Below are 27,457 nucleotides of genomic sequence, written 5' to 3'. Positions count from 1 at the left end.
CGTTTCCCGCTACTACTCGGGGTAGTAAGTACCTTTTGGTTGGGGTCGAATATTTTACCCAATGGGCCATGGCCTGGCCACTTCCCAACCAGTCTGCAGCAGCCATTACGGAGGCCTTTTTCCAGGGCTACGTCCTGGAAAAGGGTGCTCCCGAACGCCTGCTGACCGACCAAGGGAAAAATTTCTCTTCCACCCTGTTGCGGGATGTGTGCAACCTGCTAGGGACACACAAAATTCGCACCTCGCCATATCACCCCCAGACTGACGGTATGGTCGAGCGATTACATAGGACACTTACCTCCATGCTAAGCCACCAGGTGTCTGAGTCACAGACTGATTGGGATCTCCACATACCTGGTGTCTTGGCCGCCTATAGAATGGAGCCCCATGCTGCCACGGGGTACTCGCCATTCTATCTTATGTATGGTAGGGAGGTTTGCCCCCCAATCGACGTACAATTGCACATTAAACAGCCCGCACCTAAGGCTAAGATTGCCGACCACATCCGTGCTAATGTGCGTCGTCTCGTGGATGCCCGGGAGGCTGCTCAAAATAACTCAGAAGCCCGTCAGCTTGCCAACGAGCGGTTGCGGAATCTCCGCACGTCCCGCCATGTTTGGGTAGAAGGGGACCGCGCCTGGCTCCACTGCCCGCAGGTACCATTGGCTACTTCCTCAAAACTGCTTAAGCCTTGGAGAGGCCCGGTTGTTTTTATTCGCGTTCTCCGCCCGCAGTGTGTCAGGATCCAGCATGGCAAGCGACGTTGGTTCGTGCACCCGTCACGTCTAAAACCTTACATTCAACCCTACACAGCTCCTTCACTTCTACGGGGCCGAGAGCGCGACATGTCTGACGAGCCGCGCCGCGATGATGCTGCTTCTAACTCTCGGGCAGGTCCCGCTGTCCCGCCCTCAGATGCCTTGGGAATGGAACCCGCCACGGCCGACCCAGCGGGAACAAGCTTGCCCGCGGGATCAGCGACCCAGGACACAAGCGCAACAGCGGGTCGTCGGTCCCCTCCCGCCTCCGTCGCGACCGATGGACCTGCCACTCGCACAAAACTCAAACGATTTTCATGACCCCCGCCCACGAACTCTCGTCCCAACGCGACGCCAATCACCTTGCCATCATGTATAGTGGGCGATTGGGGCGTGCGTTCATCCTGCATATATGTGTTTATACAGTGTTGTTCTGCATCGGTGGCCTGCAGCTTTTTTTTTTTTATACGCGTGACCACAGGAGGGGGGAGAGGCGCTTTCTTCTCATTTTTTTTCTTGATTTGTCACACACTCATTCTGATGGTTAACAAATCATTTATTGTACAATTGTATTTTTTTTGACAGCCGGGTCGGCTGGAGGATACGTAGAGGGGGGTAAAGTAGTGACATAAGAAGGGAGGGGCTGCTGGGGGCTCTGGGACCCTGGGTGGGCCAGGCGCTTAAGCCTCTTGGCACCAGGCGTTGGGTTCCCAGGCGGGTCCAGACGCTTAAGCCTCTTGGCGCCGCCAACGGGGGGGGCTGTGTGCTCTGTGGGATGTCTGGTGGCGCACACGGCCCCACCCCTCGTTGGACCAGGCATAAAAAGGGGAGCTCCCTGGACGATCGGGGCCCAGTCGTAGCTCAAGACCCAAGACCCAAGACCAGCCATCGGAGGACCCTGGGACGCTGTGAGAGCCAGTGGTGGGACTCTGGAACTCCCGACTCTACGACCTTGTGAGGGCGAGTTCCAGAGCGTAACCAGAGTAGAGTATCTAGGCTGTGTACCTAGGCTGTGTACCTCGGCTGTAACAGAGTATCAGGAGTGTTGGAGTGCTGTTGGAGTGGAATAAAGAAGTTACCTCTACAAGTGTCTACGGAACCTGTTACATTGGGTCACGCGAGTTGTATCGGAGAGTCAGTGCTAGTGAGTGGTGGTGTGGTGTTAGCGAGAATAGGTCGGTGTCCACCACCCTATGTTAAGTGTTGCGTTGTGTTAAAAATAAAGTGTTGCCTCCCAAGAAGTGTGAGTGCGCCTAATTGGAGCCCATTTCACCTGTTTTATTGTTAGAAAGGGTAAAACCCTATTATTTTTCATATTTGATACTGGTAAAAAGGTCCCATGATAAACGATGCTATGTAATCCACTACTGCTGCTAATAAACCAAAGAAGTTCAACATACACCATTTCGATTTTTGGTACCCAAATCATTTTATTTCCAACAATAGGCAATCATGCTCCGATTAACACCCGCCATTTGACATTGACACGACATGGTATGCAAGGACACCCTTGTTTACTCTTGCACGACACATAAACACCGTACACACGAAACATCGACATAAAAAAACATAAATCGCCACTGCCCATGTGCTGCCGTTCTGCAGGATAAATCCCCGCGGTGAGGAAGGGGATCATTACTTAAATGCCGGCTCGACATGAATGGTGAGCACACCGGCATGGCAAATGAAGAGAAGCTTCATGAATCCCCCCCCCGCACCCCCTCAAGTACGTCCACCCAACAGTGTTCATGGGTTCACCAGTCGATCGACAAGTCGTGTGGGCCAACGTGTGGGTAACTCTCACTGACTCCAAGGACAAAAATACCCAGCTCTTTAGAGCGCCCTCCAGTGGATGCCCTTTCACCGGCAGTTGCGTTAGCGAGCAATTGCGGGGCTGAACCTTTACACGTTTTCCCCTCCGCAACTTTAAAGGTTTGGCCAGATTGTTAAAAAGCCAGCCACGTAAACCTAACCACCCCCCGCCCCCACATGCACAGCCAATGTTCTTACTTTCAAAAGCAAACGGGCTGGAACTTTAGATTGACCTCAGAACCTATTATAAAAAACTTTAGAGCCTTATTTTTTTTTTTAAGCCAATTATAAATTAGGATCGCATAATCTAATTTACATTTACGGAGTGCTTTTTGCTCAAGGCGCTTGACATGAAGAGAGGAATGGGAGGATTAAGGGGGGGGGGGGGGTGCTTAATGTAACAAGGGAATTTTATGTCAGTGGAGGGGGAGTTGTAAGGAGAAAGGGCCGTAAACGGGATAGGGCACGGTGAGGGGACAGAAAAGATCGGGAAGGAAGACGACGACTAGGGGGGAGTCGTGTCAGGAGATGGGGCAAGATAAGCTAACCCAAACACGTTACACCTTGTTAAAGTACAATACCATAACGCCCCGATGATCAGAAAAGGGGGGTGGGGGGCAGGGAAGAAATGGAGAAACACTAAAAGGGGCCAAGACCACAGACACAATGGGACAAGACAGGAGCCGTGGAGGTATAGTCCAACGTGGCCTGAGCCTAATTTCTAATCATTGTGGCAGCGTCGTGTTATGTCCACGACCTGATGCACTGCTCGAGTGACAACGAATGCACAATGCATGCAAATCCCACTTGAAATGGCACAGGGCCGACATGGGTGGCATACTCCACGTGGGAATAAACATTTCAAACACGAACTGGGGGCAAACTTTTCAGCCAATTTCGATTGCAACTAAAATTAATCAACCGAGGAAGATCAGCGATCAATCCAAATCAAATCCAACAGCTGTTGTACACGCGCGAAGCAAGCGTAACCAAGACCGGCCCATGCGTTTACTTCACATCACGAGTGCTGTTGAAGGCTGTGCAGTGGCAGCTCACAACGGGGCAGAGTTCAGGCGTTGCTCGACACAATCAGACTTCATAAAAAACGAACACGCACCCCCACCACGTACATGCCAAGGACAAAGGCTGTACACAATTGAGATTAATCCCAACCCAACATCACTTGCCATTTACATAAAAATTAATCGAATTCCGTCAACCAGTGTACATGAACGCACTACACCAGTTCCAATAACCAATAAAAATGTGTCTTATCAATGCCATACAAATGGGCAAAGTGTGTTGAAGTAACCAGCACACAGGTGGAATTTCATTGGGGGGTTCACTGCTAACATTGGGAGGGGGCCAGGACGCCCGAGAATGAAATTCGCAATTGTCCCAGAACCTCTGCATTGCTCAGTAACCTTGACGGTCGCAGGTGCTGTGGTACCATCGGCATGCAACGCGACATTTACACGGCTGTTGAATAACCGCAGTCATATTGCTCTCACGCATCACCCCTGTCCGATTACAGCTGGGAGGAAATATTGGGGTTTTTAGACCAAACACCTGCAAATCAAAAGATTTGTCGAACATAAAACTTGGGTCCGACGGCAACCAAACACGCTGTTGGAATTCACGCATCGCGAGGCATTGTAAAGGATTGCGCTTTTAATCCAATACAATTTTAAGGATTCATAATAAACTAATAGTCGAAGCCTCCTGCATGAATGTTATTTCAATGAGGATGTCTTGCAAGCCTCGGCAATTACCAATACAGCTGTAGTTCAGGATTCAAACCTAGACACGTTAGCATAACCCAATACCAACCTGCAAACAAAACTATAACTTCATATATTTCTCAATAGTACGACAATATTTTAAAGGGGGGATTGGAAAACATTCACATTTTCTGAGGAAATGCATGCCTCGAATTGTGAATTCATGGGTTTCCTACGATCCTCAAAAGAATAAATGTCGCACTGGACGCCAAACAATTCTAACACCAAATCCCCATCTACGACTCGGCTTCGTGTCGCGTGCACGCCGCTCGTACTGCTGAGAGTTACGATGACCCCTACAGCACCACTCTCTTCGTACGCGACGCTCGGAAAATACGAAGACTTGGTCCAATGAACACAGCGCCTCTCCATGTCGGGTTAAAAGCAGGGCTCTTTTGGGGCGATAATGCGGCTTTTATAAGGCTGGCACCGAGTAACAGGCGCTTGTTTCTCAAGACTGACAATTACTTCCCCTTCTTCGTAGCGGTCGTAGCGGTCGTGGCTGTGGTGGTGGCTGTGGTGGTGGCTGTGGTGGTGCCTGTGGTGGTGGCTGTGGTGGTGGCGGTGGTCGTGGCGTCTGTTTCCTGAAACTTGTCACCCTGCTCATCTAGAAGCCCCTCCAAACAGTCTTCCTTGTCCCCACCCATGCCTCCATCTTCCTCCTCCTCCCCCCCCTCCTCGTCCTCCTCCATTTCCTCCTCAACATCTTCCTCATCCTCTTCAAACTCATGTTCATCTTCTTCCTCCTCCTCAGCCTCCACGTCTTCCTCCTCCGCCTCCTCGTAATCCAGGTCTTCCTTATCTCCCAGCTCGTCACTGTGCTCAATCGCCCCTCCCTCGGGGGGCTGCTTCTCCTGCCCGGTCTCCTTGGTGCCCTTCGCCACTTCGGCGCTCTCTGCTGCAGCCTCCTCGTCCTCCCCTCCCTCGCCCTCGTCTTCGTCCATGAGCTCCTGGAAGAGGTCAGAATCATCTCCCAAGTCATCTTCCTCCCCTTGGGTCTCCTCCTCCTCCTCCTTCGCCGCAGCGCCCTCCTCTTTCCCCCTCGTCTCGGACGTTGCACCCTTCTCCTTGTCGTCCTTGACTGCCTCCGTTTCACCCTCCCGTTTCCCGTCTGCGTCCGTCTTGACCTTGACGCCATCCGCCGACTCCTTGTGCTCCGTGGGGTTCTTCTTGGCCGATTTCTCCAGATCTGCTTTACCCTTTTTAGCGACGACCTTTGTTTCCGCGGCCGCGCCTGCGGGAGCAGACTTCTTGTTGGCATCTTTCTTCGCTTTTGGATCCTCTTTTTTCAACTTGCTGTTGTCCTTGACGTTAATTTCATCCTCGTCAAAAACGTCTTCACCCTGGATAGGAAATAAAAAAAGACATGTGCGTGCACATTCACGCACGTCGCTTTATTACAACTGTATTCGATGAGAAAAATCCATCATGGAAAAACAGTGTGGGCCGGAAAACCATGAGTTTTAAATGTACGTATGTATGCTCAACTTCTTTCGCACCGTATGTAGAAATACTTGTAAAACAACTCGGCATTTGTGCATTATGCAAAAAACCATCAGCATTTCTGGAAGTGCATTGTGATCCTCTCATCTTAATGTCACTGAAAACATTAATTTCGCTTATGTACGACAGTCCACTATGATATGAGGAAAATGGGTAAACCCAAGTGAGAAAGATAGACGAGAAAGGGATTTCCAAAAGTGAATTTATATATTTTTTATTGACCAGGTCAGCCCCACTGAGCTATGTAGCTCTTTTTCAAGAAGCGACCTGGCCACAAATTATAGCTCAACAAAGTAGCTTATCATGTGGAAATGCATAGCAGCCAAATACTCTATATGCACACTTCTCAATGTGGAGGGAAACACCGGAGGACCAGGAGAAAAATCCACGCGACCACGGGGTGAACACGCACACACACGACCTCCTGCATACCAGGCGAGGTAGTTAACATCTCGCCACCGTGGCGCAATGCGTGGCGACTCACCCGCTTGAAGCGTTGGAAGCGGTGGGCCATGGTGGCACTGTCGTAGACTTGGAAAACCATGCTCTGAATGCCCTTCTTCTTATCGTTTGTGAACGTCTAAGGGGCAAAGCACAACAGACACCCGTTTACAATACAACACGTCACGGAGAGCGAGCACACTGGTCAATCTACGTCTAAAACTACTCAACATTTACAACTTTGGAAATAAGATGCGATTTGACATTTTTGTTGCAAAGTATTGTTTCGCGATTAAAGCAAAAGGTCGATTTATGACAGCGTGCTAATTTAAAATCCTTTCCTGCCAACAGAAAAATGACGGAATTACCTCTTTCTATGAGATTTGTTTTCTGACGAGCTATCACAATCTTCACGAGGTTCACCTATTAAGCGTTTGAATTATTAAGACAAACAGATGTCATCAAATTGTCTGAGTATCATGGCAATGCCTAAGTTTCAGGGCCATTCCACTCGGTGAATTGGAAGAATGCAACATGTCTACCAACTTACAACATAAAAGTTATGCCCCTGGTTCCTTGAAACAATAATAATAATCTGGACATAAGAATGAATTTAAGATTTCCATCCATAAATTTACTCTGCTGTTCCATTATGGCAGTATGGTAAGCCTTAGTCACCGGAAGAAAAATACAACTCTATTGGTACCGAGGCTCCCACAAGGCCGTGCGGGAGGCTGTGTGGCACAGTTTGGCACCAGCTATCATAGAATGCGGTTGTGTCGCAACAGTTCTCTGCGGTGAGTAGGGTTTTTAAAAACATCGACCCTCTGCCTCTCTAAATAAAATTAACACTCACCATTTGGGCGTTCAGAAATGCAGAGAATGGGAAACCCACCCTGCAACTTGCAGACGTCTCGGAAAGAGAAAGGGTTACTAAGTGATACTATCGCTACCCTGTGAGCTGCACAATGAGATGAAGTCGCAAAGTGCATGACGTGTAACATCATCAACTTGGCCGAATAGGCTGAACAGTTTTGCCCCATTTAGAGTCGATTATTGTTTATATCGCCGAGTTATGAACGGGAAAGGGTTAAGCACTTCATTGTGGCTAACATCTCTTCGTAGGCCTGTAACGTGACGACTGGATATCTGTGAAACTACTGGATCTCTATGAAAAAGAGCTTTATAGCTCATCGGCTTCATCCGGTATAAATAAATATTCCGAGTCTGACTTTCAAGATGTTCCGCACTGCAGACGTGCAGCTTGAGCAGTCAGTACATTGCACCAAGGGAAAGGGAGAGGTGGGGTTCAAGTGGGGCGATGGGCGGGGGAGCGTCTGTGTGCTGCACCTGGTAGCAAGCGGCGTGCGCGCTGGAGGCGATGTGGCGCCGCAGGTCCAGCTTGTTACGGAGCAGGAAGCGGCGGCAAGCGAGACAGCGCACCACCTCCGTGCGTATCCAGCCTTCGGGCAGCGTTATGCCTGGATGTGGAAAGAACATGGGATTCCTGTTTGGGCAAGTGCCATAAGCAGCAGTGTGATTTTTTTTGTCACCAGACGAAGCAACCTTTAAAAGCTTTCCCTCGCAACAATTTTTTGTTATCAATATGACTTGCAGCAAAGTTAGTGACTTTCTAGGACGAGGACATTATGCAGATTGAGGGACGATTCCAGGTACCGTTTCACTCTGTACAATACTTGGTAAACCGTCCAGAGACATTTTCTAAGGTCCACTTAGAGACACCCAGCATCTTCAAACTTGTTTTGCTTGTTTACTCAGGAAAATCGTCGCTGAATCTCATGACTTTTATTTAGGAGCGTCCTGCAAAGTTTCCACAGCAGGGGCGATGATTGCTTCTTACCTATAAAAGACGTGTTTTGTCTGTCCGTCTGTCTGTGGATGCAAATTGCGACGGATTTAACTCGCAAACTGTGGGGTTTACGTTTCAAAAAAGTAACCAGATACCACGCGATAAGCCCCGTGGTGAGCCAGCGCTATTCGTATTTCACATCCGTCAACTTTAAAGTAGTTAAATTAACAATTTTGTACTATTAATTATATTACTAAGCTGAGCGTGCGTCAAAGCACGCATATGTGGATGCGCGAAACGCTGACACGTAGTTCCCATGGCAATGCACACACGCGATCGGTGGAAGGGGGAGGGGGGACTTGTCATTCACGTTAAAAATGAAAAAAACACAACGCTGAGGTGAATTATTCAGAGTGCGATGTCCTATCCCCCCCCCACCCCAATGTGTGCACTTACTATAAGGTTGGTAGATACTATTATTATAGCCTTTAGATACTATTACTGTAGAGCGGGTGGGGGGATGGTGTGGGGGGGGGTAGCGGCACAGCCCCAGCCTGCAAAGGTGCCACCTCGGCCGGCTGGGAAATCTAGGCGAGGCCGGGGGCTTTGCACGGGACTAGGCCTCAACACTACTCTTTGAAGTTAGTACTATTATAGAGTCGAAAGATACTATTATAGAGTCAGTATATACGACTATGGAGTAGGTAGATACTACTGTAAAGTCGGGAGATACTACTGCAGAGTCGGTAGATGTTACTGTAGAGTCAGTAGATACTTCTATAGAGTAAGCAGATACTGCTATAGAGTCAGCTGATACTACTATAGAGTCAGCAGATACTGATATAGAGTTAGTAGTTACGACTATGGTCAGTAGATACTTCTATAGAGTCAATAGATACTACTATAGTGAGTAGATACTATGGTCAGTAAATACATCTAGTCAGTACTACTATAGAGTCAGTAGATACTACTGTAGCGTTAGTAGTTACTACTATAGTCAGTGGATACTACCATCGTCAGTAGTTACTACTATAGAGTCAGTAGATGCTATCGAGTCGGTTAGATACGACTATAGAGTCTGCAGATACTACTATAGAGTCAGCAGATACTACTATGGAGTTAGTAGTTACTACTATAGAGTCGGTAAATACTACTATAGGGTCAGTAGATACTACTGCAGAGCCAGATACTACTCAGTTTAACACGTAGTCTTTCGCGACCAGTATTATTCATGATAAAGGTTTTTGGGTTAGATCGCGTTATTATAAATGTGTCGCAACCCTCCACCACCCGATACGGACAATCGGTAAAAAATGGTCACGTTAACAAAACGTCAATAAGTTACTTCTTCAGCCCACCGGTGTGTTTGAAAAGTGAATCCACATTTATAATTTGAGTACGATGTTTCGCTGGTAATTACATCCAGCATCTTCGGGCGATTTGCCAGAATAGTGAAGCCATCCACCTGCTACCGGTCTTAAATAGTGCAAGATGACGTCATCATTGTTGAACCCCATCAGGTTTCGAGATCAGAGGCATTGGTGGGGGGGATATTGCAATTATGTAATAGATCAGTAATCAGCCACTTAGCATGTGACTCCTCTATAAGGATGTATTGTGTATTACTTAATACACTTCCAGGCTGCGCTGAGTCTGGAGCAATCACAGCGGTTGAAATTATTTGTATTATTCTCAATTTCTGTGGTGTATAATTCCATAGTCTCAGAGAACAATAGCCATTTCAATAAACTTAGTAGTGAAAACCCCTCAATATATTCAGCACTGTACAACCACATATGATCAGCACCATACTCTTGGGATCTGACAAGATCGGGAAACCGAGTTTCTCACCTACTTCAATAACATCACCACAATCTGCAGTTCTACTGGTGGGAATAGTCTTTCCATCCCTCGAGCCTACCACTGAAATGCTCAAAGAGTTTGAGCCACATTCTCAGTTGATGTTGTCCGGAGTATAATCATGGGTGCTCCTTTCAAGTCACGTGCACTTGATCCATATACCAACCAAGACTCTTGCGTAGTTTCTCCCAGAGATTCTACCGTTTATAACAGCTCTGTGCAATGCATTAATCAAGGTTCACATCCGTTGAGTCAGCGGGAAGTTAGCTGACGTAAAGAACTACATACCAATATCACAACTTACATATATTTCTAAAGTTGTTGAGATTATGGTCTGTCTTCAGCGCATCGCATTCCTTGAACATGACATTCTTTCGCCTTCAGTCAGCCTACAGGGAATATCAGAGGCTGCATTCTCAAGGTCGTTTCATATGCTTTTTAAGCCGCTGATAGTGGAGACGTAATGCTATCTTAGGTCTAATTCACATGCCCGCTGCTTTTGACACGGTCGACCACAACATCATCAACCGTTTTCACGATGCGTTTGGAGTTACCGGATTGACTCGTCCATTCGGCAGAGGACACAAGACACGGTTGCCTTTGCTGGTAAATTCTTTGGGTCCAGTGCTCTTTCTATTTTTTACTTTCGTATGGAATTGTGAAAAGCCACAGTTTAAATGTTTTCTTCACGATCGTCATAAATGAATGCAAGGGTTCCTCATCCAGTCAAATGATGTGGTTGACGCAGTGTGGATTTCAGCGATACCGCCAGGATGTGCATGGAGCATTCATCGGTGATGTGCTTGATGATTTGGACTTTTCCACAGTCGCAGCTGGGCGATTAATTGATCTTCCGTTTATGGAACGTGTACGCGCATCTGCCGTGTTGTGTTCGAGCGCGGTTCAATGTGGTACAAAGTCGACGTGGAAGAGAGAATCCCGGTACTGAATTATGAATTATGTTTTTGTTTGCAACGTCCATGGCCGCCCATGATTCAGACCAGCGGAGGCGCTTATCCAGAACGGTTTCCTGGATTTTAGCCTTGGGCAGCGTGGGGGTTCTATTAGATCTCGATGGAGTGGTAGAGTGAAGTTTTTCATTATCTTGTTGTTGTACTCCCGTGTCGTCGCATCATTGCGTCGGATGTTCGCCGGAGCGATATTCGCCAGCACCGGAAGCCACAGGAGTGGAGGAGACTTGACGGAACCGCCGATGATACGAAGCGCGTTGTTAATTTCGGCATCGACAAGGCTCGTGTGAGGGCTTGCACCCCACACCGGGGCACAGTACTCCGCAGTGGAGTGAACAGGGGCCAGCATCGATATATCTTCAACGTGCTGCCATCGCTTCCCCAGGTTGCTCCTGCAAGTTTCTGAATAATATTCACTCGTGCTTTCGTTTTACCTTTTGCTTGTTTGAGGTGGTGATGGTTGTTAAGCGTTCGATCCAGGGTAACTCCTAGATACTGAGGGTGTTCATAATGCCTTAGCTTCGCCCCGCACGAGTTAACGTTCAACGTTTTCGAAGCTTGTCTGTTGTTCAGGTGAAAGGCGGAGACGACGCTCTTCGATGGGTTTGGCTTAAGGCGCCAATTCTTGAAGCATTCTTCCAGAGTCTTCAGACCTTTGTCGAGGGCTGCCTCAGTGTCCTCCATTTTCCGTGCTTGGGTTGCGAGTGCGATATCGTCCGCATATGTAAACTTACGGCAAGATGTCGCTGGAATGTCGCTAGTATCGAATTCGGAAGACACAAGGTATAAGGGCACGGGGTGATCTTTCTACTTCACACGGCTTATATCACAACCATTGCCCAAGTGACACGGTCTTGGCAAACACACATATGCTGAAGACATGCAGTTTTACTTTGGTGATGAAGCTGTTTCAACGTGTCGCATTGTTATCGCACCTCAGCATTGATGACATTGACCGGTGGATGTGGGACCACGCAGAAACCTGCCAACGTTCAGTGTTGGACCGTCACCCTGAGAAGACCCAGTTAATTTGGCTTGGTGCCAGGAAGTAACTCACAACCGTTCAGATCATCACCCCAGTGACTGCTGGTGTCAAGTGCCTGGGAGTTGACCTTGACCATGAACTTAAATTCTTGACGCGCACAACGTGGGCCATTCCCAAATACGGAGGCTACGCGCAATAGGCCATTCAGACTCTTGATGCAGCCAAGACACTAGTCCTCGCATTCATCACCACTCGTGTGGACTATTGTGACAGCGTCTTCAGCCGCACCAGCGCCATCCATATACATCCACTCTACTCTGTCCTGAACTCAGCCACACGTCTAATAGTGCAGAAGTGTAAGTATAACCACATGGCCACGTAAGTTCAACATGCATACATACATCACACTGACCATCCGTGATGACCTGCGCTGGCTGCCAAGTAATCAAATGATTAACTAATCTGTGCACGTTAGAATACAAGTGTCTATACCAATGTGCTCCGTGCTATCTGACGGACATGTGTGCTGGTACACTGCATTGTCAATCATCTCCAAAAGGCATAACCTTGTGCATAATTTAAGTAACATAAACGAAAATAATATCCCCAATTTTATCAAGCCAACTATTAAAGCAAGTGCAGTTAGCAAACACCTATGACGGTCGGCAAAGCACAAAAGGGGTTGGGTGGCCAATCATGCCCGATCGCCTTTGCCTACACCGGTGCTAACATTTATACACCATACAAGGTACTTATTTAAGGCTGAGTCAACCAAGGGAAAATCCCAGTACCGGTTCAGACATCAGTCACCGATGTTGGCCGTGAGCAAAAATAAAACTGGAGTCGCCGGACCGCAGGGCAGTGCACTAACCACTACAACCAATTGTTAAGAATGATCTGGGCTAGACTGACACAACAAGTTAATAAGAGCTAGCCGACTGTTTCTCACCATCAATCAGTTCGTTGAATGGCCGGCTGTTGTCTTGTTCCCATCTCTTGCGAGTCATCGGGACTATCTTGCTATTCCTGTACTCAATTTTTTTCTGGTAGAAACAAAAATGCACAAAAGTACAAGTGTCAAAGCAAGCACATACCTGTCAACCCATACGGTTTACCCGTATTCTTGTACAGAGAAATTGAGTTTTCAGGTCCATAACGGCGTACAGACGTTTCAATACGGGTAAAAATAATAATCAATATGAGTGTGTGCATCCAAATATCAAGCAAGCAGCATCATCAGCATCCAAGATCACAGTAGCATGATAAGTAATACGATTGATAACAATTATCAACATGAATACATAACAAGTTTTTGTTTAGTAACATAATCTTTGTCCGTTTGTGTTTCTCCCTTGTGATAGGACTTTGAAGGATGAACGTTGAGATTTACAAGGGCACGGGGTGATCAATAAGACCTGAATTGGTCTGTAATAAGGTAGGCACTGATAAGGGTTCGACAGGTATGCAAGCAGGCACTGCATAAACGCAAGCGGAATGGGACAGATTCTCCTTTATAAAATAATTATCCTTAACCAGTCTCAGCCCAGGACCAAATCACCTGCAATGCATCCATAATCTCTTGAGATCTCAGGAGCTAAGCAGAGTTGAGCCTGCAAAGAACTTGGATGAGTGATCACCATGTACAACAGGTGGTGTTATATAGGCTGCAGGACTATATTGTGGGCAGCATAAGGTTAGTGCAGAAAAATATACCATTGTACTGTACCATCTGTGCTGTCTCTGATAACCAACACTACCCAGCATTGTGACGTTGATCAAACTCAGGTCACTAGGTTCATAGCAGAGTGCTCACCACTATGTCAAGGTTCTTTCATTGACCTATCATCATTTGTGGCCCCGTCGCTTCTGAAATAAAAGCTAATAGGTCAGTGGGTTTAACCTGGTAAAAAATAAGTTTTGTTTTATTTGTATATTTTTAAAGTCATGTTCTTTCCTTTCCTATATGTTTCACTCCTATCGTGTTTCGTATTGTGTTGCTGTAACGTTCTGACCTGCCTCGACTGGACATATGTGAAAAAAGGAGCTTTATAGCTCATCGGATTCCTCCAGTATCAATAAATATTCTGATTTACAATTTCCAGAGGGCCGCATCAGCATCGGATCCCAAAGCAAGCTGGCACTCACATGCAGAAAGTGTGAGATGTGTTTGTCGTTGGGGAAGAGGGTGTCCACGAGACGCAGCGTGTGCCGGTGGTTGTCGCCCGTCATGTGCTCCTTGATGATTTTCTCGTCGTACGTGAAGAACTTGCACAGCGAGCAGCCGTACTTGCACCTTTGGGCACAGGCCGAGCGCACTCCAGGTCACCGAGGCCGAGATTTAACCTCACCGACGGCACGTGGGCTCGCGTGTCGAAGCTGAGTCAAACGTCAATGTGAACAGTGACTAATGGGGCCCTGCGTGGGCTTGACCAAGTCATTTAGTGCTCACGAGTTTCATTGAAGAAATTCCTTATTTATTGCATCTTTGGAGTTTAGACGTAACATGGAACACATCTTCCTTTCAGAGGCGTTTGTTAAAACAAATGTATGCTTTGCATATTACGTGTTGAGCGAAAGCAGACATTGTAAGTTTAATGTACAGGAAACTCCTGCTATACACAAGGGAAAAGTTCCTATGAAATGCTACCGAAAGCGAACTCAGGAGTTACGCTCCTAACCGACCATTTCTGGAGAAAAAAATGTGCTTAACATCATTAAGTGCACGAAAATGCATATGATTAGAAGTTAAAATGCATTTTAACTCAATACAAATTAGCTTAAACTCATCACATTTGCGGAGCTTTGTCTTGTGTGCAAAGTTGGTTTTGTTGCAATATTCCATCACAGCTGGGCATAAATGCTAATTAAACCCGTCTAGAAACCCGCTGGCATGGCAATTTTTTATCGTCAAAACAACAGGCAGATGTTCTTTTGAATAACCTTTCACAATTTTTGATGTCTCCCGAGTGGTAAACGATGCAAGGGTTTGAGCTCGAAATGTCCTGAAGAGTTCCGACCTAGCAGGACAGTAAATCGATCTTTGGCTGCTTTATAACTTGGTGCAGTCTTCTATTGTTTAGAAAGGAATGTTTTTGCCGACATTCGCTTTTCTGATACAGCCTTGTGGCATCCACTTTGAACACTTACTCAGGTGTATCGCCACCTTCTTGAATAGGTTCTTTCAAAATGTTAGAGGATAGTTTTTTGCCGCTTCACTGCCACCATTTGCAGTTTCACCTGACGCTTTAATATGATGCAGACCGCTTACACCTGGGTAAACCAGCCACACTAAGCTCCTAAAGTTTCCAATGATGTCTTCAAACTTTTAGCTTTTTCCTCGATGATCAATGTACTAATCGGCACGCTACGCTGATTTTATCTCCAATCCGGGCACTCAAGTCTTTCCATATTTTCTAGAATTCCACTTCTGCTACGAGTAATTTTGGTGGCAGTTAAAGGTGCCACATTTTTAGATCATTCTATAATGTTTTCCTGCATTAACTTGAATAGTTCTCACAAAGACCATGGGTCAGCCAAGCATTCTGGCAACATCAACTGCCTTTTCACCTGCTTCAAAATGCTTTAAAACTTCAAATGTAACCTGGAGATTTAATACTGTTCCTTTGCCTTTTCTTGCCAGAGACACCATCATCATTTACCGTGTTTTGCTCATATTTCTAAAGCCGTTTGTAATTTTTTAAAGCTATGACTTCCTAAGTGATCACACAAAATGACAGGCTGGCAGATGGAGGCTGAACACGTGGAGATTATTATTTGCTGGTAGACACGACGTGTGTAGGACGAACTTACATCGCAAGATATAGTCTCTGTATTCACCACGTGCGTTCCTCGTTAAGAATTGCAAGAAAAACTTTGCTGATTATTTTTTATTTAAAGAACGTATGTGCGAAACATTACTCTTACGGCAATGTTCCCCAAGTAATGGATGACACATATATCCGAAACATCGCATAATGCGAAAACCTATAGCTATAGTGCCAGAATGCTTGGCCTACCCAACTGCATAAACTCCACCACTGCTCACCCTATGCGGCCTCGATCTGCAAGCTCTTCAAACATCTCTGCTAAGTTTTACCTATTTATTTGTATTATTAGTGAAAATGTTACCTTATGCATCTGTACACTTCATGTTGGCTAAGAACGCAACCCCTGAGTTTAACATTGTCCGTGGGGAACCAAGAGTGGCTTCAAAAGTAATTTCGAGTTAATTCGCATTTTACCAGCAATACATCCCTTTAGAACGAGTGGGGGATTCCTGTGTAAGCTTTTGTTAAAATATTTAGAGCGACTCACTTTATCCAGTAGCGGTCTTCCATCTCGTGTTCATCTCCTGTACCGTATCCTTGCGCAGAATCTACAAACAAAACATATGCAAGGGGGGCAGGTTCCCGAGTGAACACAAAAAAAACATTGAATATTACAATCCACCTCATGGGAGACACTATCCACATTGAGCAGAATCCTGTGGCCAAGAAATTAATACTTACATTTTAAGCTCATTATATGCCAGTTAAATGGCATTAAACGAGTTACAAAGCAAAATGTGAATTATACGAATAAAAACCTAAACACTACATCCATTGAATATTTATTTACCTGAATCACTTACATCCTGGGTTTGAATGCAGGCAGCCACCTGTTAAACACTGTCTCAAGTATAGTGGGTTAATGACTGCGCCAAAAACCATTTAATTTGGTTCTTAATGTAATTTGGCGACATTTCAACTCCTAGAATGAAATACATTGGTTTGAATGTCATGCTGTGTGGAACAGGGGTCCCTTCAAGGGCCCTCAAAGGTAACTGGATGGCCCATTGTTCTCTCACACAAATGGTTGCATTGCTCTACATGACATTTGAATGGATACTTCGTCTTTTGACATCATGCCGAACGCAAAAGGTGCCGTCGCGATGCCTCGAGAACAAACGCGCAAGCGAGGCGCTCACCTTGAATTCGCATGCGCTTGTTCTGCGGCATCATCGGATGATCCATTTCCCTTCGTTTCATGGGCATTCGCATTGTATTCTTTGGCACAGAAACAGAGAGAGGCGGGCATTATGCACGTCGGTGCCACCACGCTCACATAAAAGGTAAAACTTACTGTTTTTCAGCCGCCGTGATACATCGCAGCTGTAGGGATGCTCAAGGCGGTTACGTCAGAGTTCCACGTGCTACACTTGTAGGTCGCGTTAACCCCTCTTCGTCTGATAAAAGCCCTTTCTCCTTCGTAGAGAAAGAAGAGGCAGTCCAAACGAAACTTGGCCCCATGACTTGTGAAGTTGACAACGAATATATTTTGATCAAGGTCATCACAACACTCTTTACACTCCCCCCTGCCATTATCTCGATCAGCACTTGACTAAGTTGTCTGGCAATCACTCAATTGTGAAGCGATGCTAGAGAAAACCCAATGCTCCAGATGTCCATTTTCATTGTATATTTTGTGCAATGAGATCCCCTTCAAAAGGGTGAATTTCTCAATGCCTAAACAAAATCCATTAACTTCCGGCTTCAGAAAGTGATTTTCATGGTCTGCACTATGCTATTCCTTCAGCGGTCAGTTTTCTTTTACGAGTGTTTTAGTCAAATAGTCTCTCTCAAATTAGCGATGTGCCTTTCTTTCCACAATCTACCTCATGAACCAGTCGTCATCAACATGAAGTCCATGTTTGCACATCAATAAAAGGACAGTAAAATAATGAAGTCAATTGAAAACCTTATCTCCACAAGAGAGCACACAACATTCAGTTGTCAATTCCAGATGAGCAAAGCCCAGGCTTTTCCCAAAACTATTCAAACATTCAAGACGCATGGAAATTTTCACATTCAAATGTGATTCAAATACTTTTGACGACCGATCCTTGTTTTCACTTCAATGTTCAAATAATGTGAAAGCAACAGATGCTACGATATATATTTTTGACTTTGTACATTTTGAACATTACAAATGTTTGGATGATCCAACATTCCATCTTGTTGGACTGCTGTGTTTTTCTTCCCAGTGTGCCGTGTGTGAACGTAACTGCTCGATGATTCCACCATGACCTCACGAACTTAGCGTCACACCACGTAAGGGCTAGTTTCCAAAACATTTCCACTATCCATTGCGGTGCAATTCAAGCGAAACCGTTACACATATTGCTTTTCCAATGGTGCCACACCAGTCAGTGATACTGCCAAGCTAGTTCTAAAAGGTGCTCACGCAGCTTTTCCGTTCCCACACCAAACCCAAAGGTGCATTGGATTGGCTTCATTCACAGGACAGCTGGCAAGACGTGAGCTCCTTCTTTGTCGTATCGATGCTGCAGCGTGCTTCTCTTTGCATGTTCACTTGGGCAGAGTGCACGACAAGGTCGATCTTCACAGCTTTTCAAGCGCAACAGGACCTGGAAACCTGAAACCACTCAACATTCTGGGATCTCCCTCTCCATAGGGGCAAACGCAAGATGGAACGTAAGCCAAAATAAACCTCGTGTGATCGTACAAAATGAGTCCTTTGCGACGCAGCAGTGTTTTTCACTTAAAACAAACCACAGCAAAAACCCGGCCCAATTGTCGACCCGCAACAATGCTGCAGAGGTACGGCAAACAATCCAGCAGACTTCTGAGTGAACTTCCGAGGGCAACCAGCCTCCAGCAGATGGGCCACGACGCCAAGCCTGAAGGTCATCGCTGAGCAACAGGAAGTACTTACGCCGCCGGACCCAGGGATGTTGCGCTCGTTCCGGAAGGGACTTCTTCCACGAGGAGGATAATGACCCGACTGAGGGGCATCCATGCGTCGGCCCCCCCGCATATCAGGGGGGGACCCAGGAGGACCATGGCCCATCATTCGGCCGCCCCTGTCGTGTCTTCTCGGCCCACCATGGGGGACCGGGGGAGGTCCCCGGTTGCCGTGACCGTCGTGCCGACCAAAATAGCCAGAGGGGCCGGGTCCAGAGCGGGGATCGTAAGAACCTTGGGGAGATCCAAACCTGGAACAGTAGCATCACTCGTTATTGTGTTGGTGGCCAGTCTGTATGGCAAGGGGGGGGTGGCTCAGGGGAGATGATGGGGGTATGTGGTTTGACTGAGATGTATGGTGAGGTGGGGGTACAGGGCAGGCGAGACTTGGCTCTGTGCACTGAATAAAATGTAAACAAATAGAGGGAAATAAAAAATAAACCCTACATACACAGCATGAGCACTGTAAAACAGCTTCCAAGTCATAGCAGGTGTGACAATTTAATAGCATTTGGCAAAATGGCTGGGCCACCAAAAGAAACACTGAAGAACATTTCATTGACTTGAAAAATCCTTCCAAAAGAATTTGATGGCCAGAATTGTAATGAATGTTGCTCAAGAGTAATGGAGCTGTGAACGCCAAGTCAAAGGAGCATGTTGTAAGAGACCATTAAAGTCCTGGTCTGTCGATGCTCACCTGCAGATTATCCCAATTGCAAGATGAACATCAAGGCAACATGACAAACAGAAGGGTGATAAGCATTGCATCGAAATAAATCGCCCTTCAAAATAATTACAACTACGGTAAAAATCTGATGAACATGTTGTGCACAGCTTTTCACATCATTGAACATCTGTGCTCAGCTGCGTTTACCAGCAGGAGAAAATTATTTGGAAGGGTTATAGATAAAATCTCTATTTGTTCTACATATTGTTCGAAATGGCAACTACCAACAACTAAACCCACAACCAAATGAAAATCCGTAAATTCACACTTCATCTTCTCAAAGGAAGCAACACAGTAACATCTTAATTTTGGCACTGGAGGAGTGGAGGGTACTAGGCTATGAAGCTTGCAACAATGCTAAAGCCCCTCAGTCTAGAGATGACATCACATGGACGGAAGACACCAGAAAAGGCGCCGCATGACATTGAGCGCCGCAGCAGATCTCACTCCACATCCACATGACTGCCTTACGGGATGTTTTAGTGGTCTGCCACGTATCGTTTGACACACACGTATACATTCGAGCTTCAAAGCTGTGATGGGCAAACACAAGTGTTGTGGGGGTGTTTCCCCATCCCCACCCCCATGCGGTCATCTTTGTTCATCAGCTTCAGCTTGCTTGACTTGAAAATCCTGCTTTATTTCACATGGAATTCCAGCAATTCAACTCAGGATCTCAATGTTGCTGGCGCAGTGCTATGGTATGGACAGAGCTTTATCCTTACCCCCCCTCGCCCCACCCCTGCTACCTAGCCACCATACAAACAATACACTCAAGTTTAAACACCTCCTTGACATTTCTTCAGAGCCACATGGTCACTGTGAAACTCGCTAATGTAGGTCGACGAAGTTGAAAACACATTGAGAGTGGCTTCTATTCGGCACTTCCCGATGGGTCTTGTTGCGCGAGGTTATCACAGCAGTGAGCACAACACTTAGGACTCACCCGTGCGGTGGAGGGCTTGGAGGGGAACATGGGCGGTCCATGCCACCTGACAGGAAGAAGAAACAAAGAAGACGTGGACTCATGTTAGGTTTCTTAAACACAAATTGATTAAAACCTCTTATCATCTGTGGGTGGATTATCTAGGTTGCAGATTAACTAGTGCTTGTAAAAAAAAGAAAATGGGGTATTCCACACTAATTCACACGTTAAAATTACTATATTATTTTGCTTGTTTGCAAATATTTTTTGAGCATTGGGATGTTTGGCCAATACCAGTTACATTGCATCTTATTTTATTCTTGGGAAATGTTTTGGGAGAAACCAGAGGAAACCCATGCAGAACAGGGAGAGAACAAACTGCACATCGAAAGGCACTGCGGGTCGGAAATTGAACCCTGGAACTTCAAAGTATGGTTCTGGTGAACGTGCGCGTGAGACCCTACCTCTCATCGTATCCACCTTGAGCAGATGGACGACATCCCGTAGGATCGACGCAGCCTCCACCGTCGAGTCAATTCTCGGCTCCACCATGCGCTCCCTGTGGCTGCGCCGTTCCGGTTCTGCGATGAAGCGTAGAGGAGAGATGCTCCATCAGCGAGACGGCAAGCGGAACACGGCACGGCGTGTATACACGGCACTCGGGGCAGTTGCCAAGAGTTTTAACTACTTCTGCAAGTGTTGGTAATTTGAACCAATATTAATGAAGTATTTGTCGTGGTTGTTTTTACTTGCATATGCAATTAAATTGTATGTGTACAGCCCTTTAGCTGCTGGATGAGGATATCCCTACACCATGTGGGTCATGGAGGTCATCATGCAGGACAGGGCGAGTTGGTTAAGACAGGCAGCATAGATGAGGGAGCAGAGTTATAAAACAATGTCCTGCCCACCACGTAGCCCCAGAACCTTCAACACCGTGTTGTGCACGCTGGTTGGTCATGCAGGATATGCCTGGATACAACTCAGGCGCATTCCAGGTGATTTAGTAACAGGAATGTGACTGAACCAGTGACCGTTACCTTTTCCAATGGAATTTTGGTCATGCAAGCAATACTTGGCACAAGCAAATGTACAGACGGCTAAGGCAACCTTATTCACTGTGGCACATTTGCCATCGCTCCTCAGCCAAAACGTAGAGGTACAATCCTCGGATTGTTTGCTCGTTCACGCCATTGCTAGGGGGGAAGGGCTTCCACAAAAGAGAGCAATAGCGGCGATCTGGTCTTCTGCTCAGAAACACAAATTTGGAGTATTTGGCTGCTATAAATTTACATGCAATAAGGCACTTCGTTGCGCAAGTAAACTGTCATCACCTAGGTGAGGCTGGATGGGCAGCTTCCCAGACTTGATTAAGTCCACCATACCCCTCAGCATATCTGTCGTCATGTCCGAGTGGTCTTTCCTCGGTCTCTCGGGCGGCGGACCTGTGAGCAAACACCCACAAGTTTAGTCAAGCCAGCATCAAACAACAGCATAAACTCTATACTCTCCAGGAACGACAAGGCCTCACGAAGACCACTGGACGTCATTTACCTGTCAGTGGACGGCATACAGCAAAAATATTGATAATACATAACGCATATTGTTTGGGTCTTTCGGTAAAGTCACGTAGATAGGTTCAAATTAATAAAACAAACAAAAAACTACGACGTTTCGATCGCAACACAAGCGGTCATCATCAGGCAGAGAGAAAAATTAACCCGTAAAAACAAAGTTTTTCACTATAAATCCTTTATATGCGTGGCGGCTAGAGTCCTCTCGTCTTCTGGCTTGAGATTTTTTCCTAAAAAGTGTAAAATTTTGGAAAGAAATTTTCACGAAAATAAATTGTCACGCACAACGAGTCTGTGTGCAAAATGTCAGCTGGATTGGATCACGGGAAGTGGGTTAAAAAACGACCGAAAGATTTGCACGGTCCTAAGCAAGCTAGCGAACTAAATATAAAAAAGGGGGGTAAGCCTCTAAATGCAACTGTTTATAAAGGTGTAAAAGTGGGCGTAACCCAAGTGTCAGAATGGAGTGGGCGGGGCACGAGTCGAGGTCAGCTTTTGTTTTGTAGAGCCAGAATCAAACAGTGAAAAATGTAGTCCGACAAGCCAACAAGTATGGCGGAGTCGGATTAATAATTTTCACCCGAGGTTTATTGCACATGAAGTCATATGCAGTGCAAAATCAATCTGTTGCCTTCTGAGCCACGCTGGCCTTGCTCGGCCTTGGAGCAGCTGTACAACGGGTAATAATTCAATGTGCGAGTTTTTCTGTACTAAAACACATCGTGCTCAGAAGAATGGCCCATACATACCACGCGAGGGCTCATATCCATGTTGCGAATGCGGTCGATCACCCCTGTACCCATATCCATCTCGCGGGGGGGCATTTGAGGGCTTCCGCATGGGGGGCGGCCTCTCCATCTGCCGGTCATCCCCACGTGGCCCAGGCCGCTGGAACCCCTCCATGTGCCGCTCGTCCCGGTCTCTCGGTCGCTGGAACCCTTCGGGGTCCCGGTCCCTTGGCGGGCCGAGCCTTCGCGCTGCACTACCGCCGCCACCCACCCTGCCGGGGCCGGGAGGAAGTGGTGACCGGTGCTCGTCGTAGAGTTCAGGGCTGTGGTAGAAAGACTCCTGGCCGGGCTCTTGACGCAGCGCGTGCCGCCTGGCCTCATGGCCCCCGTCAGGCGTGTACTCCCGCCGAATCGGGTTATGCACGGTGCCATACGGCTCGACGCTGCGGGGCCTGACCTGGTAGGCCTGCCGTGGGCTTAGCTCCCTCTGGTTGTAGCGATCGTGGCCCCCTGACACCACCGATACGTAGCGTTGCGGGTCAGGAGGGTTCAGGCTGCGCGGCGCCACGTGCTTGCGTGTGTCGAAGTCGCCAGGGCTCTTGGGTCGTCCGCGCATGGGGCCCGGATCCAAGTCTTCGTACGGCTCGCCCCCCATAGGCTGCACCCGCTCCTTGTAGTAGTCGGTGCCAACTCTCCTTGAATCCACGTGCTCGCCGCGCTCGGCAATGCCGGGGACACGGTAGTCGGACGATGACTTTCCCGACAAACCGTGACCGTAGTCGCGGCCACCCATGCCGCCTCCACCGTAGCCTGGGCCGGTTTTCATGTGGTAATCCTTACTCGCTTTGGGCATGCCGTGATAGTCACCCATCTGCTTCTTCGAGTCGACCGGCGCAACGTGGTCGCTGTCCTGGTACTCGTAGATCTTCTTCCTGGGGGCGATGTAGTCCATCTCGCGCGAGCTGTCGTAGCTGAAGATGCGCTTCTCAGGGAAGGATCTGCCAGCATCGCCCATGACGAGGCCCTGCTTGCCTGTGCGCTCCATGGGAGACGTGTTGTGCATCATGCTCGACGGGCCCTCGTCGAGGTTTCGATCCGATGGGAACCCATAGCCTTGGTTGCTGCCTCGAAAATAGTTTGCTCCTGTGAAAACGAAAAACATTTTATTCATCATAAAAACAGTGTGGCTGCCGAGCTATATTAGCTTCTGGTTGCCGAACGAATACATTATCAGGCAGCACTCATTACATACAAAGTGCTTGCCACAAATGAACCTCAATACCTTGCTGATCTCGTCAAGGAGCATAAACCATCTGGTCATCCTCTCAGGGGCTTTTTGATAGCCATCAAACAAAGACAGTCACCGCATCACACGCTTTCAGATGCGCTTCAGCGGCAGTCTGGAAAGCTCCTCCTTCCGAGATTAGGAAGCCACTGTGACTGGAGCTGCACACTGTTAAGTCTAGATTGAAGACTCATTTATTTAGAACTGCTTTGTCTTTAGTTTGTTGTCCTTCCCCCGCACCTCCGATTAGTACGGTTGGCTACGTACAGTGCGAAAGACGTTCAACCTACATCATCATAAACCATAACCAATCCACTGCTGGTCATTTCCTTCCCTCACTATCCTGCAAAACAATCCATTTAAGTCCTCCACATTGATGGACTTCATCATTCCATCTCCATGATATACACACTCTCAGGCACGTTCTCCCCTTTGGCTGTCACACATTCGTCTCAAGTCATCTAGCCTTCTGCGCAAGCACACTTATATTTCAAAAGTCATTGTCTTGGGTATGTTCGGTCAACACGTTTATGAGAGAAGCAAAACAGTGTTACTGGAATGCATTTTTTGTGTTTTAAACACCACATATTATGGCCATGTGATTAGTATGTTTGACCATCACGCAACAATGTTTTCTATAGAAGTGGGAAAGTACTCATTCAAGGGCTGTTCTCTCACACTGGTGCATTGGTTAAGGCGTTCCGAATGAATACTTAATTACATGAGATGGCACCAATCACACAATTGGCTTACAACCTTTGGGGGAAAAAAGAGCATCCAAATAAGCACAACGATTTTGCAAAAAAAAAACTTTCTGTTTACGACACAACAAAGTACCTAAACTTCCGCCTCAATTATGTATCCTCCTACTGATCTGGTCACCATCCTAGAATCTCACTCGGGGCCACAAAAATGCAGGCTGGCAGTGGAACAACGTAGACGTTCAGAATAAACACCTCAATCGAGACCGAAACATATTGCACCTCCTGACTTGGACATTACTCCTCGATGACAATGAAGTAACCATCAACCGCATCAGAACAGGCCGTTGCGCAAATCTCCTGTATAAATGGAATATGCAAGACAAACCACAGAACTGTAGTACAATTGTGGCCATGCAAACCAAACTATCGCCCATATAGTAAATCACTATTGTCTCCTCTACTTAAACAGAGGAATAGTAAAACTACACTTAAGCCCTCTCGTGATTAACAAGCCTATAAGGCCCGCTAAGCTAAATAGCTCTTTTTAGAAGCGACCTGACCGCAAATGATAGCTCAACTAAGCGGCTCATCACGTGAAAATGTAGATCAGCCCAATACTCGAAACGCGTTGTTAATAATGTGACGGGAAAAACAAGAGGACCCGGAGAAAAATCCACGCGACCTTGGGGAGAGAGACACGCAAATTCCAAATATACAGCAGGCGTCAAGGGTTGGGATCGAAACCACGACCACCTGTATACCAGGCGAGGAAGTTAACATCTCGCCACCGTGGCACTCTTAAGTGCTGCATGGGAAATTAGTAAAATACACTAAGAGCATATTGAAGTAAAAACAAAGTACTATATAATTGTTTAGGTTTAAGGGAGTTTAAGGAACCCGCCCAAATCTTTGTATGTTGATTTTTTTCCCCATTGTACATAGCTAACATTGCTTATCAGAGGTGCGAGGCAAGGACAACAAACTAAACACAAAACGCTGTTTTGCGGAAACGAGTTTTCCATCTGGAGGATGTTAAAGTGCACGGCTCCAGTGGATTCCTGACATCGAAGAGCTTTCCAGACGGCCGCACAAGCGGCTCTTAAAGCGCGCGACGCAGGGACCTTAAATGTACCACAGCAGTCATGGAAATCGCAGCAGTCCACCAGCGGACGTGAGAGTAAACAATACACTGTTAAAACGAAAGCCTAAAACTGTGCCTCGCAATGTACCATTATTCATAGAATGTTTAATTCTTAAACATTAAAATGTGTAATTGTTGGGCCTAACAAAGCCTTTGGCCGCCATCTTGAGGCCTTTCATTCGAAACTCTCGCAACGAGCGTTAGCCCTTCGCCTCAGTTAACAAAATATACACGCAACAACCCTCACTGACGCTGCGATTGTTTTCATTTGAACCTCTTAAAACAAATCATTCTACAAGAAATAGCGATTGGACCCCGAGACGCGCAGGCTCCTAGGATGAAGACCAGTCTGACATCCACAACCACGTCGTAAAAATATATACGCGAATATTATAACATAGACGCGCCCCTGCGATTGTCTTTCACGCGCGATTAATCTAACTTGGAACGAACTTGGCGTAGGTGCAGGCGTTTGTTGTGCAATGTTGGTGCCCGTCTCGCCCTCGTACCAGAACTCTGCATTCCGCGAGCGATCAGCCGCCGCTGAGAACGATGAGGAGGCAGTCTCCGTTTTTTTTGGTTTGCTTCCTAACCCGGTAGAGTCTTCCGGAAGACATTGGGTTACACGTTGAGGTACGCCTCTTCCTATTCCGGAAGACGTTACATGAACGTCTTCCGTTAAATTTTGATTCAAAGCTTTCGTGACTGCAGGGATTCATATTATTGGTTCTTTCGGTAAAGTCACGTAGAAGGGAAATAATAAATAATATAAATACAAAACAGTAAAAATTCTCACGACGTTTCGACTGCAACACAAGCAATCATCATCATCAGGTGTGAAAGCCACAGAAAGAACATTTGAAAAAAGTGGCGGTTTTCATACACCCAGCCATCAGATATACCATGGAAGTCGAAAAAGATGGCAAGCTACCTTTTTTGGATGTCCTAATACAAAAGAGACCTGATGGTTCAATGAGCCACTCTGTCTACAGGAAAGCTACCCATACGGATGCTTACCTGAAACCGGATTCCCACCCCACCACCATCTTCAACCATTATATAAACGGAGTGGTAGCTCCTGCAATCTCTCATTTACTCGATACAGCTGTCGTGGCTGTGACGGTACCACCTGAAGACGGAAGCGTGTGTTGCCTCCGAAACGTCGTGATTTTTTATTTTTTTATTTTATTTTACGTTTGAATGTTTTTACCTACGTGACTTTACCGAAAAAAACTAAGAATACGGATTCCCACCACCATCCATCCCAGAAGAATACCCTAATCAAGACTCTATAGTCTATACCAGGGGTCGGCAACCAAAATAACAAGAAGAGCCATTTCTTTCCAATTCGGTACAAAATTCAGTATTTCAAGAGCCGCAATGCATCTGAGTACATACTGTACATACGTACATATCGTCAAGAAGCAGCCCGTAAAGAGCCGCATGCGGCTCCGGAGCCGTAGGTTGCCGACCCCTGGTCTATACCATAGAGCCCAATGCATCTCTGACCAGGAACACATTGCCAGTGAACTCAAGCACGTACACCAAGCTCTTAAGGCTAATGGTTACTCCAACTACACAATCCGCAAAGCCATCACTCCAACCATGAAAAAGGACCCTCTTGAGGAGCCATTCAAAACTATCACCTTACCCTACATTGCGGGGATCACAAAAAAGATCTCCAAAATCTCGAATAAACACAAGATCCA

General features: G+C 46.7%; 1 protein-coding gene across 1 annotated transcript; it reads right to left on the bottom strand.

Annotated features, from left to right (window-relative positions):
* Positions 1-2,174: 2,174 nt before the first annotated feature.
* LOC133354771 (uncharacterized) lies at positions 2,175-26,394 on the bottom strand. Its single transcript, XM_061571877.1, has 13 exons — positions 26,258-26,394; positions 22,640-23,761; positions 21,651-21,761; positions 20,781-20,897; positions 20,338-20,383; positions 18,636-18,915; positions 16,888-16,966; positions 16,236-16,296; positions 14,067-14,214; positions 12,871-12,964; positions 7,646-7,776; positions 6,339-6,434; positions 2,175-5,694 (listed from the first exon to the last, which is right to left on the bottom strand). The coding sequence occupies exons 1-13, from the start codon at positions 26,268-26,270 to the stop codon at positions 4,816-4,818; spliced, it is 3,177 nt and encodes a 1,058-aa protein (XP_061427861.1). The 5' UTR covers positions 26,271-26,394; the 3' UTR covers positions 2,175-4,815.
* Positions 26,395-27,457: the final 1,063 nt, after the last annotated feature.

Source organism: Lethenteron reissneri, chromosome 48 (genome assembly GCF_015708825.2).
Source record: "Lethenteron reissneri isolate LAM-NWPU_2019-01 chromosome 48, ASM1570882v1, whole genome shotgun sequence".
Classification (NCBI taxonomy): Eukaryota; Metazoa; Chordata; class Hyperoartia; order Petromyzontiformes; family Petromyzontidae; genus Lethenteron; species Lethenteron reissneri.
Note: the sequence above shows the minus strand (reverse complement) of the source record. Positions and strands in the feature narration are given on the sequence as shown.